We start from the raw sequence: 16,923 nt of genomic DNA, 5'->3' as shown, positions 1-16,923 counted from the left end.
ATTTTTTATTTATTTATTGTTTTTACTGTTCCTCAATATTTCTTTTTTTTTTTTTTTTTTCCTTTTTGTCTTTTTTCGTGACCGGCAATGGATCGCAACCCTCAGTGTCGCGCCCATACCGGACCAGGACCGGCCACGGGATTGCAACCCTCGGTGTTGCTCCCGCACCTCGCTCAGCCAGTGAGCGGCCGGTCTGTATGTGGGATCCGAACCCTCGGCAGGAGCGCCACCTCGCTTCCCAAGCGGCGCACTATAGCAGTGCGCCACCGGGCCGGCCCAATATTTCTCTTTTATTAAATTTAAATTTTTATTTTCTTTGTTCACAAATTTTTATCTACAGGGATTTTACACATACAGCATTGCCTTCTGGAAATATCTTCATTGCTTTATTAGACCTAACTACCTATTAGTACTTATAAGTCTCACTTGAATCCAGTGCTTTTCAGTCAACTGTGTGGTATTTATGGACTTCATTGTCTTGATTTCTCTTTCTCTTTCTCTCTGCATTATGACTACTGTTAGGCTTTGAGTGAACTACAGTTATAGGTGGTCTTCCAACTCCTAGCCTTTTCAAAGATGGTTGTCAGCATGTTTTTGCCTCTGTCATTCTTTGGTTTAGTTCAATTTATCTTTTTTGTTTTTGGTGGTGGCTGGCCAGGACAGGGATTGAACCCTGGGCCTCAGTGTTATCTGCACTGCACTCTGACTGGCCAGCCCTAGTTCAGTTTACATTGCCTGCATTTCTTTGCTTCTATCCTTGAGAACCAACTTGGTACCTTTAACTTTTCAAGCACCTTCCTAGTCTTCTCTTACTAGACAACTTCTGCCACATTGCTTTGTGCTGCACAAGTGGTTGTTAAATAAAAATCTTTCCCATTGAAAATGCAATGAGCTATAAAACTTTGCTTTAGAATGCAAGTTTTTGTGGAGTGTGGCAAAAAGAGGTTGATTTAAGAAAGCCTGTAGGTTTTTGTTTATTTGTTTTTAAATTAAAAAGCCATGTGCAATTTATCTTAGAACCCAAATTTTTTACATCTGGTATTATTGGGAACTTGCAGTTCTTTACCAGAGAATAGTCCATTTCATGGAGTAGGTTTCTTTCTGCATTAGTAAATGTGGAATTTACTGATTTACTGAAGTTTCTTTTCCTTTTTTTTTTTTTTTTTTTTTTTTTTTTTTTAGCAGTTACCCCTTGACATGGGGTGGGTGGGTATTGTATGTAAAACGTATTTGTTAATATGATCACAGTTTATGCAGACAGAGAGCTTAGTGAGGAAGGAAGTTGTGCATCTGATACCAGTGGAATTGTGAGAACTCTGACCTGTTAGTAGTAGTTTCACACAGTCTCTTTTCTGTCCAGCCATTAGAGATTTAAGGAGTTCACATTTATTGGAATTTGTAAATATACTTTTTCTTTCTAGTGGGGTTATAAATGTATTTGCAGGGATCCTCATCTTTATTTTCTGCTTTTCCACTCATAATTGCACTTATAATGTCAGGTATAAATATAATTGACTTTTTACAGCCTGAATAGAAAATAATTTCTAGTTGTATCTTTATTCTTAAAGCTTTTCATTTATTATTCCTTGAATTTGTTAATTATTATCAAAATAAATTGAGAAGAATATACCAAAACTGAGTAGAGCATAACTACTATTTTGCTATAATCCTGATTTTTCAGCAGCTGTTTTTGGATTGATGATACTGATCTAGAAATTTTTAAGTATCTTTGATAAAACTTTCCTGGGTAAAGCATAAAGGGTCATGAATCAGTGCTTATGAAATTGCAATTGGGATGCTAGATAAGATTATTCTGATTATTTGTAATCCAGAAACATCCTTAAATTTTTTCTTTATGCAGTAATATTTTCATATGTTGCCCTGGGCATTAGCAAGTCTGACCTCACTTGAATTAGAAATTATTATTTAATGCTCTTTAATGGTGGTAGCTGGGAAGATGAACCAAGATCCAGACAATAAATTCTTCTTTTGTAATATCTTGCTTTCATCCTTTACTACTGCTTTCTCTCAGCTTGAAGCCCTTATTCCCATATTATGAGAATAGTGTAAATTCATCATGGATTATCTCTATTATGTTCCAGTCTGCTCTTAATGTCACCACCAAATCAGTCTTTCTAAAACACTGCTCATTTAGGTCATTTCTGTGCTCAGAAATTTCTGTTGGCCTCTGGAGTCTGGCCTCTGCCTTTCTACCCTTACCTCCTGTTGTTATTCAAACCATTCTATTTGTTAGCTAAACTAATTACTTAAATCTCTCACCCTATCTATGACCTTTTCACCCTTAAATGCTATTCCTGCCTTTAATGTGGTCCTTTCCCCTTTTTTCCTTTCTTCTCCTAGTGTTTAAATCTTTCTAAGGACATCCTTAAATTTGGACTCTCCTGAGAGCCTTTACCTAACTGCCCCACTGTGGTAGCTTTGCATCCTTCTAAAAATTAGTGGAATTCTTTTGTTTAAAGAATTGATTTGATAGCTGGCACAGGCTGATATTTGTTTGGTGTGCACCTGTCTTGTTTTCCCAAATATCTCTAAACTTAGTGGACTCAGAGCTTTATCTTAAAATTATTTGCATTACCCACATTACATAATACTTATTAATTTATTAGTATTTAATGAATAATAGTAAGTAAGGATGCTTTTCAATTAAATTTCAAATCTGTTTGCTAGAATCAATAGCTTCTTGCAGTATCTCTTCAGAAGATAACCCTGGGATTCAGATTGGATATTAGTCCTTGTTAAATTTTTTTAGAGCAATTAAATGTGGTACCAATATGTTAGTTTTGTAAGGTGACTTTGTATATATTTCCAGGGAATAAGATAATTTTGTTGAGAAATTTGGAATTTTAATTTTTTTGTTATAATATTGTATCAGAGCAACACATTTGGGTAATTACTTATCTTTTGTTCCTGTGCTGAGTTAAATAAAGTTAGTTATAGAAATTATGTCACTCATAGAGATTTATTTAATTTTGTCTTTAAGTCAGACGAGTTAAAATGGACTTGAAGTTTGCAATTCTGTCTTTACTGTGATACTGCATTTTCTCTATATGGAAATAAAATGTTAATGTTTTTGTTTGAGTCAGTAGTTCGCATGAAAGTGTGTTTCATTTGTCTCAGTTGTGTGCATGTGTGTGTTTACACACATATACCTTCTTTAGGATTGTGATTAGTAGATAGAAGTACTAAAAGAAATTTACTGCTCTTAAGAACCTTTAGAGAACATTTTAATAACTTTTATGCCTTTCTGTCAAACACCTAGAAAAATGGGACAGTATTATTTCAAAAATTGTAATGGGGAATGTATTTGTCTCATACATAAACTAAATGGTGGATTAGACTTTTGACCTATTAATTGGAGTAGTATCTGTTTTAAGCAGAGCTTTTTTTTTTTTTTTCTTCGTAAGCTATTCAAATTAGAATGTAAGTTCAAGGGGTAGGGATCAAGGATAGGGATTTTACCTTATACTTTATGTTTTCAACATCTAACCTAATGTCTTACATCATCACAGTGCCTCAATAAGCACTTGTTAAGAGGGTAAAATATTTATTTTTCTGACTTTTGGGGAATTTGTTTTTATTATGAAAGAATGACTACTCTGATTTTACTCGATATGTTTTCTTTTTACAGCCCCATTGACAAACCTTCAGATTCTATCAGTATAGGGAATGGTGATAATTCCCAGCAGGTAAGATTTGAATACAGTATCACATTATTTCTACATACCCCAGAAACAAGGTATTATATGCAAGTGAATTTTCTAAATAGTGAAAAATATTTTAAATACAGACACAATTAAAAAACGCTTTTGATGGACATCTTTGTTAAATGTATTTTAATTAGCTGCCTTTTCTTCCACAGAATACGACATAATTTAACCCTTTCTTGCTGACTCAGAGTTATCATTATGACCACATATTATTTTACTGTATGGAAATACATCAGTATCCTTAGCATCTGTTAATGTTATTCATCTTTTTGACTCTATACCAAATGGTCCCAGGCTAACATGCCTTCCAAGTTCTTGCATTTAAGAGTTGTTTCCCCACCACATGCTCTCCTTGTCACTTGCTGTTAACTTTAATTTTTTATTTCACTCACTGTACTTGCCTCTAAGTTTTCCCCTTACTTCCCCCAAATGACTATCAGCTTTGAAATGGTAGACCAGATAAGCTGTTCTAAGTTTCATCCACTATGAAACTGAGTGAGGTATTGACTATTAGAACATACTTTGTGTCTGTTGCTCAGGGAACTTTTTTTCTGCTGTTCTTCACTGCTTAAGTGTCTTCTTATATATTGATAAGTGTAGTTCTAATCTATTCCTTAAAGAATGGCCAGTTCTCCACAGTATATGTGAAAAACTTGGATATCTGAAATATAGTGCTTTTCCAAATTTTTTGCTCACAAATTTCATAAAAAAATTTGAAAAATCTGTATATCCCTTTGTATGTTTTAGGTTGACATTACAATTTTTTTAATAAGTTAAAAGCATTTGCAAAGGATATAACTTCTAGCATACTATAAATATTGGTATTTTAAAATAAAAGTGCTTTTCCTTTCCACCGAGAAATTTTACATTATTCCTTTTTCTCCTTGAACTCATTTGTCTATTTTCATTGCCATTACAGAGTTTTATTTTGATGCAATATAGTTAATGCTTGAAAGGTACATACTTCTCTCAAAAACAGGCATATGCATTTTTTTATATTTTAAATTGACATATTGTACATATTTATGGGGTACACTTTGATATTTTGATACATATGAAGGGTCTTCAAAAAGTTCACAGAAAGAACCATATTACCTTTTAATTCCATTTTTCCACGAACTTTCTGAAGTACCCTTGTATTTATGTTGTGTAATGATCAAGAGTAGTTAGTGTATCCATCACCTCATGCATTTATCATTTGTGAGGAGTACATTCAAAAACCTCTCTTCTATCTTTTTTGTAATATACAATACTTTACTGTTAACCATAGTCTGCTGTGCAATAAAACACCAGAGCTTTTTCTTCCTATCTAATTGTAAAAAAATAGGCATATGTATTTTTGATTTGAAATAAAAATGTTTTTGCTGTCCCGAGGTTTTAAATGCTAATTTTTTCTTCTGAATTTTTATTAGTAGTATTGAGTTAATCAAAATAACATATAATATAGATTTTGATAAAAGTTAATCACTAAACTATAATACTAAAATTATATTGGAAATTCATCTCAATGAGATGGATAGGACCATTTTAAAATTAGTTTTCATGTGTCTCTAGATGAATATTACTTATGGGTAAAATGAGATAAGTTTTAGGAGCAACCCTAGTTATATTTTTCATTTTTCTAGGATGTAAGTGCCGAGACATCTTATTTCTATAAATAAGTAGATGAATGGAGTATTATATCAGTTGCACTCGAATCTTTGAATTCTTTCTGAATCAAATACCTAAGAATCATATAAAGACTTATAAAAATTATTTTTTAATGATGTATTTGGGAGCAACTTGATTAGACCTTCCTTCAGTTTTGTTGAAAACTAAAATATTGGGAATCATTTAGTTTGCAAAAGGATGTAGTCATTAGAGTCAGTCACTCTTTTTTCACCAATCTGCATATTTCTAATAATTTGTGTTAAGCCCCTGAAAAGTTTTCTCTCTTTAGCAAAATATTATAGTGAAATTCCAGAGAGTGAGAAATAGTCTTTTCCTTTGTAAAGTGACGGTAAGACTGTACAAGGAGAAGAGACTAGTTTAGTCTTTTCAGGCAGATTAGTTTTTTTAAAAAGTACATATGTATGTTAATGATTTAACTGATTTTCTGAAACTCTACGCTTTCACTGAAAAGTCTTCAAGTACCCTGGTTTTAAGACCGCTATTCTAATACATTTAGTTGCACACCTTTTTGATTGTGGCTTATTAAAATGTATAAATTTGTAATGATTATTACATTTTCTTTTTTTATTCAGATATCTAACAGTGATACACCTTCACCACCACCTGGTTTATCAAAATCCAATCCAGTCATCCCCATCAGTTCATCCAATCACAGCGCACGGTCTCCTTTTGAAGGCGCAGTAACAGAGTCACAGTCGTTATTCTCAGACAATTTTCGCCATCCCAACCCTATCCCAAGTGGGCTTCCTTCTTTCCCCAACTCCCCACAGACATCCAGTGATTGGCCTACAGCACCAGAACCACAGAGCCTCTTCACATCAGGTATGTAAAAATAGTACCAAGTGTTAGTAACAATACTCTTAACATGTTGTTGACAGACTAACAGGAAACTCATTGGAGGGTATATTTTTATTCTTTTTCTCTCCACTCCCTTTTTATAAAAATGTAAACAAGGAATTCAACAGATAAATTGTTTTGTGACCTAGAAATTAATGTGTTAAAAGATAGATTTCTCCAGAAATCAAGTTTTATATCATTTTCCCAATAGTAAAAAGCTTATTCCTCTGGGAATTGTTGAGGACTTACATTTTTAATCAGATTTGTGTTTATATAGTTAAATTTAATATTTCTTCTCCCAACTGATAGTTATTTAGTAGCAAAAGTTATCTTTTGGCATATTTAAGCCATTTTCATTTTTACTCATTATAAGTTCTCTTATTAATATGAAAGATGGCATAAAAGTGACATTGACAGCAACACCTATGGAGCAGACAATTTTTTAAAAACCGTGAGGATTAATATAAATAGATACTTTTTCATTAAATTACATTTTTTTAGCAATATATAAAGCACATATTAAAATTATTTGTATTTTATTTTTGATTAGTACATTTTTAAAAATAAGCTTTACTAGTTAAAATCTGGCAGATTATATTTATTAGTTCAGTTGAATATGACATGCTGGTTTTGGTTATGGGTGGTTCAGAGTATAATTTGAGTATCAAGTACTTTTTTCCCTTTGATTAGCAAAATCAGTCTGTATCATTCAATTTTTGAAGTTAGTAACTTCAGAGTGAAATCATTGCTTAGAAGTATGTGAGGTCTTTTGTAATTATTTGATCTTGATGTGCTAAAAAGGCTTACAGATTTTGCATATATTTGATTTATTTTGTAATAGTACTTGTTTAACTTTTACTAGTGTGGATACTTATTAAGTATGAAAGTGGACTATGTATTTTATATTCATCACTATTTTTCTTCCCTACAGAAACAATCCCAGTATCATCTTCTACAGACTGGCAAGCAGCATTTGGCTTTGGCTCTTCTAAACAACCAGAAGATGACTTGGGTTTTGATCCCTTTGATGTCACTCGAAAAGCCTTAGCAGACCTGATTGAGAAGGAACTGTCCGTCCAAGACCAACCTTCCCTTTCACCCACATCTCTTCAGAACTCCTCTTCACACACTACAACCGCCAAAGGTCCAGGCTCTGGATTCCTGCATCCTGCTGCACCTACAAATGCCAACTCTCTCAATAGTACCTTTTCAGTCTTGCCACAGAGGTTCCCTCAATTTCAGCAGCACCGAGCGGTTTATAATTCATTCAGTTTTCCAGGGCAGGCAGCCCGCTATCCTTGGATGGCCTTTCCACGCAATAGCATCGTGCACTTGAACCACACAGCAAACCCCACCTCAAACAGTAATTTCTTGGACTTGAATCTCCCGCCACAGCACAACACAGGTCTGGGAGGGATCCCTATAGCAGGTAGGTTCATTTAAAGCCTTTGAGAATTCGTGAATAACTCAGCCTTCAGATATTGGGTGGTAAGGGAGGAGACTATTGAATAACAGAGAGTACTTATTATTAGTCTTGGAAATTTCTATGAAAATAATTGAAGTCTTTAATATGATCTAAAAATTTTTTAATTGGATGGATGCCTTGTAATATTGAGCTTTATAAGGATGGTGGAGTATTATACCTAGTTATTGTTTGGAAGCATTTTACTTAAAAGGATAGTTACTAAACTTTCATGTGGTATACAAATGGAAAAAAAAGAAGAAAGTGGGCTCTGAAATTATGGTGCAATAAAGTTCTAACACCATGGTAAAAATTCTGATTTTATGTTCTATAAGTAAAGTGGTTTAAAAAAAATTTTTTTTAATGATAATTAATGAGAGCATGAGGGATAAAGCCACTTTCCAACTGCTTTTAGTAATTACTTATTTGACTGATACACACACACACACACACACACACACACATCAAAACTGTGCTTTATATTTATTAAAAGAGTACTTAGTATTTGAGAATTGGATTATTAATGTTTCACAAACATATTTCACGGACATATATTTTCTGTGAAAAAGAAATTGTTCAAGGAGAGATAATTTCCCTTTTCTTCTGTCATGTTTTTATTTCTGGGGAAAAATATTAGGTATATATAAGGCAATATAAGTTTGGTGCCAGAATACTTCTGGTTTTGTACTGCTACCCTTGAAGGTTTCAGAACTTTTGTGTTTTAAGATCCTATATGACATTTTTTAGAAGAAATAGCTTTTATATCTAAGGGAGTCATTCTTGTTAATAATGTTCTCATTTAATCTGGGCTTTAGAGATGACGAAAAAAGAGAGTTTATTCCTTTCTCCATTCTGCCAAATAGAGTAGGATAGTTTCTCACACTGTTAAATAAGTCAGACAATTTATTTTCATCCCTTGTCATGGCCTTTAAGGTAGAGCATGGCACAGTGTTATCTATTACCAGCAAGGCATTCGTTCTCTTATTTTTAGCAAGGTTGATAGACGAATTTACAGAGATCCATCAAAATTCTTTGTCTCTTTTCCTTGGGACCAACAACATTTTGTATTTTAAATAGGTAGCTAGGTTAATAGAGTATATAGTTTGGAGCTGTTGACATAGTGAAGTTAACAGTTAATTTACATAAGCTTGATAGCACCTAATGTAGTAATTTGCAAATCAATGGGACTCAGTGATGTTTGTTCACTTAATTATGGTAGTTAGTAGGTAATCCAGAGTGGCACTTTTCATTTCTCTCCTTCTATGTGATGTTCACTTGTGAAACACTAAGTATTCAGTTCACGTTACTCCTTCCCCCCCCCTTCCATTCAAGATAGCATATTAGAATATTGTTTTGGTTTGCTTTGTTTTAATCATTTAGAAATATGGCATTTTAATTATTGGTAGTGTATCTTATAACTGATTGTAACATTAAAAGTTAAAGTTAAGTTCCCCTAATTATTGTAAACATCTAAAAGTGAAGTATTAGGGCCGAGCCCGTGGCGCACTTGGGAGAGTGCGGCGCTGGGAGTGCAGGAGCGCTCCTGCCGCGGGTTCGGATCCTATATAGGGATAACCGGTGTGCTCACAGCGCTCACTGGCTGAGCGCGGTGTGGCTGGTCTCAAAAAGGACAAAAAATAAAATAAAATAAAAATAAAAGTGAAGTATTAAACCAATTACAGTGAGTATTTGGGTTCCTATTTGTCCAACAATGAACTAGGCCATGTGGGGAATACAAAAGAAGTGTAAAATATGGAAATCCAGACACTTTAGTTGAAGAGGTAAAATTATGTCATGTATGAAAGTGGTAACTATACGTGTGGTACTGGAATCTGAGAGACATCAATGTAGCGTGTAATTGTTGGAGAAGCTTCATTGAAGAAGTAGTTGATCTGTACTACCATATCTTGCATTTGGGTTAGCAGCAGGGAAAGAGAAAGGCTTTTATGTTGATGGAAACCTCCTGAATAAAGGCATAGAGGCAGGAATAGTATGTCATTACATTGAGAAGCAATAGAACCCTTCTGTAGCAGGAGGTACATCTTAAATTGTATAGATATAATGTATGAGGAACTGACAGCGAGGCCAGGCAGTGTGGACTTGATATGATAGGAAGTAGGATGCCTTTGTGTGACTCTGGTTCTTAGCTGTCTTCATTTTGTACTTTTATTTTACTTTTTACATGACCATCCTTGATAAATTATCAGTTCTTCCAATTTCATAGTCATCATATTGTCCATAGCACTGAAGAGCAGTTTTAACCCAAATATTTCAAGCCGATAGATATTCTGGAAGTGCCACACTGGTAATGAGAAATCAGTGATTTGTGAGTGTAGTTGTCCTCATGTTAGTCATTTGAAATCTTCATCTAAAGTAGATACTTTATGAAAAAACTGTGGTCTATCTTTGTGTTTTTCCCCCCCCTCCTCTCTCTCTCTTTTACCATCTACTCAACTTTGGAGCATTAAAAACATTTTTTCAGAGATACTAAAAATTAAGTCACCACCTTTAGGCTCTGAATCATTGTATTTGTTGGGGGGCAAGGAGAGGTTGTAATTTCAAATTTTCAATTTTTGGCTATGCATTCTTGCTTGGTATTTAAATGGTGACTTGTGGTTAACCTTATTATTAGATTATTTTAAGGCTTTAATGACTAGAGAAACTTTAGTTTTAATGTGTTAAAATATTTGAAACTTATTAGGAGTCACACCAGAATCCTTTCATGGCTTATATTTGGCAGATACCTCAGAAACTGAATGAATGTGCTAAACCTCAAAGCAGAATAGTTTTATAATTGCAGCCAGATGATTTAGGATTTTTATTAATTATAGAAATGACTGAAAGTAAAAATCCAGAAAACTATATGCATCTTAACTGTGTCTAATTTGAAGCAATTTAGTACCTAGGTAATATCTGCTCCCGCACACCCAATTATAACACAGTTGTGCTCCAGTTGAACTACTGAAAAGGGTTCAACTTTGTATCCTCCAGTGATTATCACAGTACATTCCACAGGGTAGTTGTTCATTAACTGCTTCAGTAATGGAGAGTACATACTGTTTAAGTGGGCCCTACTGCTTTAAGATACACTTAGACAATATTTTAAACTAATTCTACACTGGGAAAGGCATGTATATTTATTCTTTAGATATGTAGAGCAAAATAGGGTTCTTGACCTGTAGGAGCAAATCAGAGGTGGCAATCAACTGCATATCATGCAGATACCATGTCTATTTATTATATATTTTTACTTAAATTTTAATTTTGGTTTGTTTCAGTTAATTATTAAAGATTGCTATATCTGAAACCTGTCATGGGAAGAACAGTTGCCAGAGGTTTGATAGAAATGCTACTTCTATTTCCTTTGTCTAATTGAAAACATTTTTGTGTTTAAAATTAGTTATTTCCTTAATTAGGTGAAATCTTTTTAGCAGCATTTTCTGGGCTGCACATCTGGTTTGCTAAGTTTAGAAAGATTTTTGAAATAAATATTCAAAAACTTTGATTAGTGGGCAGTTAAGTTCATTCACACCTTTTTATTTTATTTTATTTTATTTTTTTCCTTTTTGTCTTTTTTTTTTCGTGACCGGCAACGGATCGCAACCCTCAGTGTCGCGCCCGTACCGGACCGGGACCGGCAACGGGATCGCAACCCTCGGTGTTGCCCCCGCACCTCGCTCAGCCAGTGAGCGGGAACCGGTCTGTATGTGGGATCTGAACCCTCGGCGGGAGCGCTGCCGCACTTGCCAAGCGGCGCACTGTAGCAGTGCGCCACCGGGCCGGCCCACACCTTTTTTATTATTGGAACTATGCGTCTTTGTTCTAAAAAGTGACTTACCTTGTTCAATTCCTTCATTTTAGGAATGGCAGAGTTGTGTTCCAGAAAGCATAAATAATTTGTTAAAGGTCAAACATTCAATTAGTAGTGGAATTAGATGAGAACTCAGATATCAAATTCAATAATGGAAATGTTTTTGCACTACCACACTGATGCTCTCCTTCATAAATGAAGATCACTGGCATGTGCTTTAACTTGGCTTTCTTCCCATAGTAATTGATTTTTGCTCTCACATACTTATGAGTCCCTTTTTATCAATAGTATCTATTCATGAGATAAATTGGCCCAGCTCAGGGATATGGCATATAGTTACAAAATAGAATGAAGTTTATTGACTTGATGAAAATCAGTCTTTTGCTTAGTCCTCATTAGTACCATGTTCTTACTAAGAACTCTAGTCTAAAATTTGTGTTATACAGCCTCCTTGCTATGTATTTGGGGTTTATAAGGATCTTTGCCAGTTTATTGAAAAACTATGAAATAATCTGTTCTGTGGATTCAAAGACTCTTTTTCTGCACTTTGTCAGTTAGGCTCTCTTTCCAAATGTAATTTTGCAGATTTGTTTTTCAGAGAACTGTCTGCCCAAATGTTTTATTCCATAGTGCTAAAAATTATTTGGAAAACATATAATAAGTCGTCTAAGTCTGTAAGCATTATTGTTTCAAGACATACTTTGAAAAATACTTGAAACTGTTTAGGAATGGATTTTTATTCATGTTTTTGTTAATTCAGATTTTACTTATTAGAAGGCATTTAAAAAATTTTTTTGTTCGTTTATTAACTATTTTAATAGTGACTTGATTGAATTTTGAGTCACGTGTGAAACAAGTCACTTGTCAAATAGTTATCAGTTATAATTAGAACTGATCTCATTCACGTATAGTTCTCTGACCTAGATGTAGTCATCTCACTTTCAGTCAATTGGATCATTAGCATTTTACTATTTTCCAATTACTTCAAAAGTACAAATTGAATTTTCAGATGCTAAATGTTAATTTGAAGTTAATATTTATATCTGTTATTATCTCATTTTTTCTCATTCATAATGTATGCTTTGAAAACATGGATTTGTAATTTTCCTCTTTTAAAAATTAGTTTTTTAATTCTGTAAATCAAGTTTCAATTTTTTCACAAAATACTATTTACCATTAGGAGTATCTAAATTTGTAAAGGGTCCAATTGGCTTGGAAAAGAATGGCTTTCCTGGTCTTTTTTTTTCTTTTTTTGTAGTCTATTTATGATCTGAATCTATTATGTTTGTTCTTATCTCTGACACAGTATTAAAATTAAGGGTGTGTTTGGGTGTAACTACTTTATAGGTACTTGATAAGTTTATATTTAAAAATTCCTGTCTTGTTTCACACCCAGATTCCAGCCATTAAGCATGTATTTTATATATGTATCAGTATTCCAAATATTGAAATCATTTTTAAAGGGACTGTTAACAAATCTAGTCACCCATAACTAGACCATGACTGACTTTTCCACAGGGGAAGAAGAGGTGAAGGTTTCGACCATGCCACTGTCAGCCTCTTCCCATTCATTACAACAAGGACAGCAGCCTACAAGTCTCCACACTACTGTGGCCTGACAGCAGAACTGAGAGGAGAGGATTAGACTCTGGGGTGCTTGCATGGGCAACCGGATTTTTGCATGATTCCTTTCTGATTTTGCATTTAATGTATACACCCAAAAGAGCCAATATAAACGTTCCTCATGCCTACAACTAGCATGTTACATCATAGTTGCTGAAGTATTTCTTCATTAGGCCTTGAACATAATTTATTAGCATAATAATTTTGGCATTGTTTCTCATGAGTGATACTATTTTTGACTCATACAAATAAAGTTGTAGTAATAATTAAGATCCCAGATGAGATAAGCTAGAATTGTTCTTATTTTGGCTCTATTATTGATAATATACAAAGGTAATGGTAGTTTCTTGTTTTCTCATTTGTGAAAAACTGGTAATATTCTATTCTCCTGAAAATTTTGAATATTAAGAAGATAATGTTTTTGAATACTTGAGAAGAAAGAATACATATAAAACAAAATTGGTGGTGTCATTTAATGCTCTGAAAGATGTCAGCAATTGTTTTTAGTTATCTAGATTTATTTTCTATATTATGCATTACATGTGTAGAAACTGTTTTGTTGTCTTATTTGCACATTTGCACTTTCTTTTTGAATGGTTGTTAATTATACATAGATGGTTATAAGATAATTATTATAGCCTACATGCAATATAATCTCTTTTCTAATGCACTGCCTAGTATACCAGGAAATGCCTCAAAAACAGAATTTCAGCTTACAGTTGACTTATCAGAAACTTGAATATGGGGTAAACATTGTACGTGAGAAGCAACTGTAGTAGTGTAACATTTTCATTGGACAAACCATAGTTGTGTGGGATATCTGTTTGGAAATTTCATTGTTTAATAATTAAAATGTGATGATAAGACTATATTATAAGCATCTGACCAGAATGAGACTGAGGTGGAAGAGATTGGGTGTCCTGTAAAATTAGGCCACGTAAGTTGTAATAGATAACTTTAATTAATCACAGAAAATAGTAGAGTACTTTATTAGGACATAATGTGAAGTGATGTTCTTGATAATACAAAATTTCTTGAAATAGTTTTAAAACTGATAATAGTAGAAAATAAACTAAACTCAGTTCTGAGCAGTGGACAAAAGCTGATTCATAAAACATTCTGCCTAAACAAAGCATCTGGGAAGAAAAGGAAAGTCAGACCTCCTCTTGAGATTTTAAAAAATAATTGTGATAAAAGGTATGCCTTAATTTATTAAAAATAAATAAAGGGATAATGTGAGTACCAAAAAGAAGCCTAGATATTTAAAATAATAATATTAATAATAAAACATCTTATTAGGAGAGGATACTTAATGTTATGTTGGAGTTGGGATTTTCAAGGTTACCTCTCTATATAATTTCTGATTACTTTCTATAGATGTAACACAACAAATTAAATGGCTTTATCCCAAGGTATACTGGGGTAAACTAAAATCTATTCTTAGATATCCTTAGATTTGGTTAACTGAGGGTACAGAAGCAGCTAATTATCTAGCCATTTATTTTGTAAAATTCAGCATAAGAGTCTAATTTTTATTTAGAAATGATTTTAAGACATTACAAGAGAATTACCAATTTAGAAAATACCAATAAAATATTGTAGACTTATTAAACATCAGCCTTTTATCATAGCTTAATTTAATTATGGTTTTCATTTTTGCTGTAAGAGCCCAGGACTTCGCTTATGTCTCCTGTGGGGCTAAGGCTCCTGGGCTTTGTTAGCAAACTCTGGTTCCTTGTAAAGATGCTTACTAGCTCATAGCTTTCTTCAGCCTTCATCGTAAGCCTTTCATGGCCTGGATCTTCTTACAAAGCCCTAGCAGGTAGTTAGCTCCCATTTACTCACTTCTGGGTGTTGAGAGAGATACCTGTTAAAAAAGGCTTCTTTCCTGGTAGCTTTCTCTGTCCTTTCTCATTTATAGACAGTGCAGAAAAACTGTCAGGTAATTTGCCCATACTTGTCAGAGCCCAGAATAGAATCCCAAAACTGTTTCCATGCCTGCTTATCCTCCCTACCTACTTGTAGGCAAACCATAAATCAGGAAAATGCTTCTTGGTCAATTAGACTTCAACTTCAAAATTTCTACATAGAATGGCTAAAAATGTGTATGTGTGGGTGGGTGGCTGGCCAGTACGGGGATCTGAACCCTTGACCTTGGTGTTATAACATCGTGCTCTAACCAACTGAGCTAACTGACCAGCCCCCTAAAGATGATCTTTTAACCCACTTTGTAATTCCTGGACCTTATAAGCCTCACATGTTTACTTAATATTTCATTTAATATGTTTTTTTAAACTGAAGTCTTAAAATCATAGTCATAATTAATTTAACACTAAAGCACAGAAGAAATTACACAATACATAAAAGAAAGTACCACTTCATACAGCAAGCAGATTGAAAATAAAATGATAGTAAAGAATGAGAAATTCTTAAAAGCTTCAAGTTCGTTTTTGATAAATTCCTGCATGATCCATCATGTATGAGGGAGACTTTACATACTTCTACATCCTAAACCTTTCTTTGTAAGGTAACTAATCTTTTCCTTTACACAAGAATTTTTAACCTAGAGCCTGGAGTTCAGAACGCTTTGAAAATACATGCAAAATTATGGGTTTGTGTGCATATACATATACCCATTTTTTTTTCCTGGGGAGAAGATCCATAGTTGTTAGATTTGTAAAAGGTTTGGTGACACCCCTCCCCCTAAAAAAAAAAAAAAAATTAAGAACTACTGTTTTGAAATGTTTCTAGTGCCATTGTAGGAAATAGAGTCCTGCACACTGAATGATTTTGGTTGTATGATGAATGTCAAGTGTCTCTTTACTATATTTTTTTAAAGATTTCATTAGAAAATATTTTCTGGTTAATAATGCTTTCCTTTTTATTCTGTTGCATTTTGTTTTTCCAGGTGGTACTTTTGTATGTTCTCCCCTTATTTCAACAAAACATTAATTAAATACTTGAGTGCCTGTTCCGTGTAGTGACCTGAGGTGGATCTTGAAGGATACACGGTTGAGTAAAACACAGACCAAATCATCAAGGATAGCAATCTAGTGACAGTTTTATTTCATATTATTTCTATCAAGTCAGCTCTTGATATATTTTAGTCACAAGAACAGCTATAGTGGTCCAGACTCATTTTATTATTCATTTCTAAGTAAACATTCTGACAGTGGCAACATAGAGTATTAAATACTTACACTTCAAATTTTATAATATATGACAGTTTGGAGGGAAGTGAAAAAAACTTAATAGGAAAGACATTCATTATTCTAATTTATATGTGTGTATGCTCATTTCTCTTACTCTTTATTAGCATCCTGAGAATCAAGTAGAGCTTCTATATATATATGTGTTCCTTTAAATAAAATAACTAATGATTTTGTCTGTGCACATTTCTACTGACATGGCTCTTATTTGTATGATATTCCAAGCACCTTCAAGACTGCCAGAGCTCTCTTCTGCTATGACATAGGTCCTGGGAGGTACTCCCACAGAGGCATTGCCTCAAAAAGCCAAGAGAGAAGAACAGATTGCAGGTGCATTGAAATCTTTGCATACATATAAACTGGGGGACATTTTATCCTGTATTGAGTTGTAAAGCTTTGGATTTTTTTGTTTGATCATGAAGTTTTCCCAAATCTGCTTAATTTGCTTTAAGAGATGGATATCATACAATTGAAAATACAATAACTTTTTCTTTTTATCTTATAAAGGAGTGATACCCAAAACAATGATATACGAGGGTACTTCAAAAAGTTTGTGGAAAGATAGAATTAAAAGATAATATG

At 33.6% G+C, this 16,923-nt stretch overlaps 1 protein-coding gene across 2 annotated transcripts in view; it reads left to right on the top strand.

Moving 5' to 3' along the window:
• CNOT4 (CCR4-NOT transcription complex, subunit 4) overlaps positions 1 to 16,923 on the top strand; it is a 133,124-nt gene that overhangs the window by 93,206 nt on the left and 22,995 nt on the right. For both annotated transcript variants that reach the window (XM_008584717.1, XM_008584716.1), the window contains 3 exons: positions 3,650 to 3,707; positions 5,972 to 6,221; positions 7,168 to 7,665. In XM_008584717.1, coding sequence (XP_008582939.1) covers positions 3,650 to 3,707; positions 5,972 to 6,221; positions 7,168 to 7,665 — 806 coding nt within the window. The remainder of the gene's footprint in view (positions 1 to 3,649; positions 3,708 to 5,971; positions 6,222 to 7,167; positions 7,666 to 16,923) is intronic.

Source organism: Galeopterus variegatus, unplaced genomic scaffold (genome assembly GCF_000696425.1).
Source record: "Galeopterus variegatus unplaced genomic scaffold, G_variegatus-3.0.2 Scaffold3344, whole genome shotgun sequence".
Classification (NCBI taxonomy): Eukaryota; Metazoa; Chordata; class Mammalia; order Dermoptera; family Cynocephalidae; genus Galeopterus; species Galeopterus variegatus.
The sequence above is the reverse complement of the archived record's forward strand: the minus strand, read 5'-3'. Positions and strand labels throughout refer to the sequence as shown.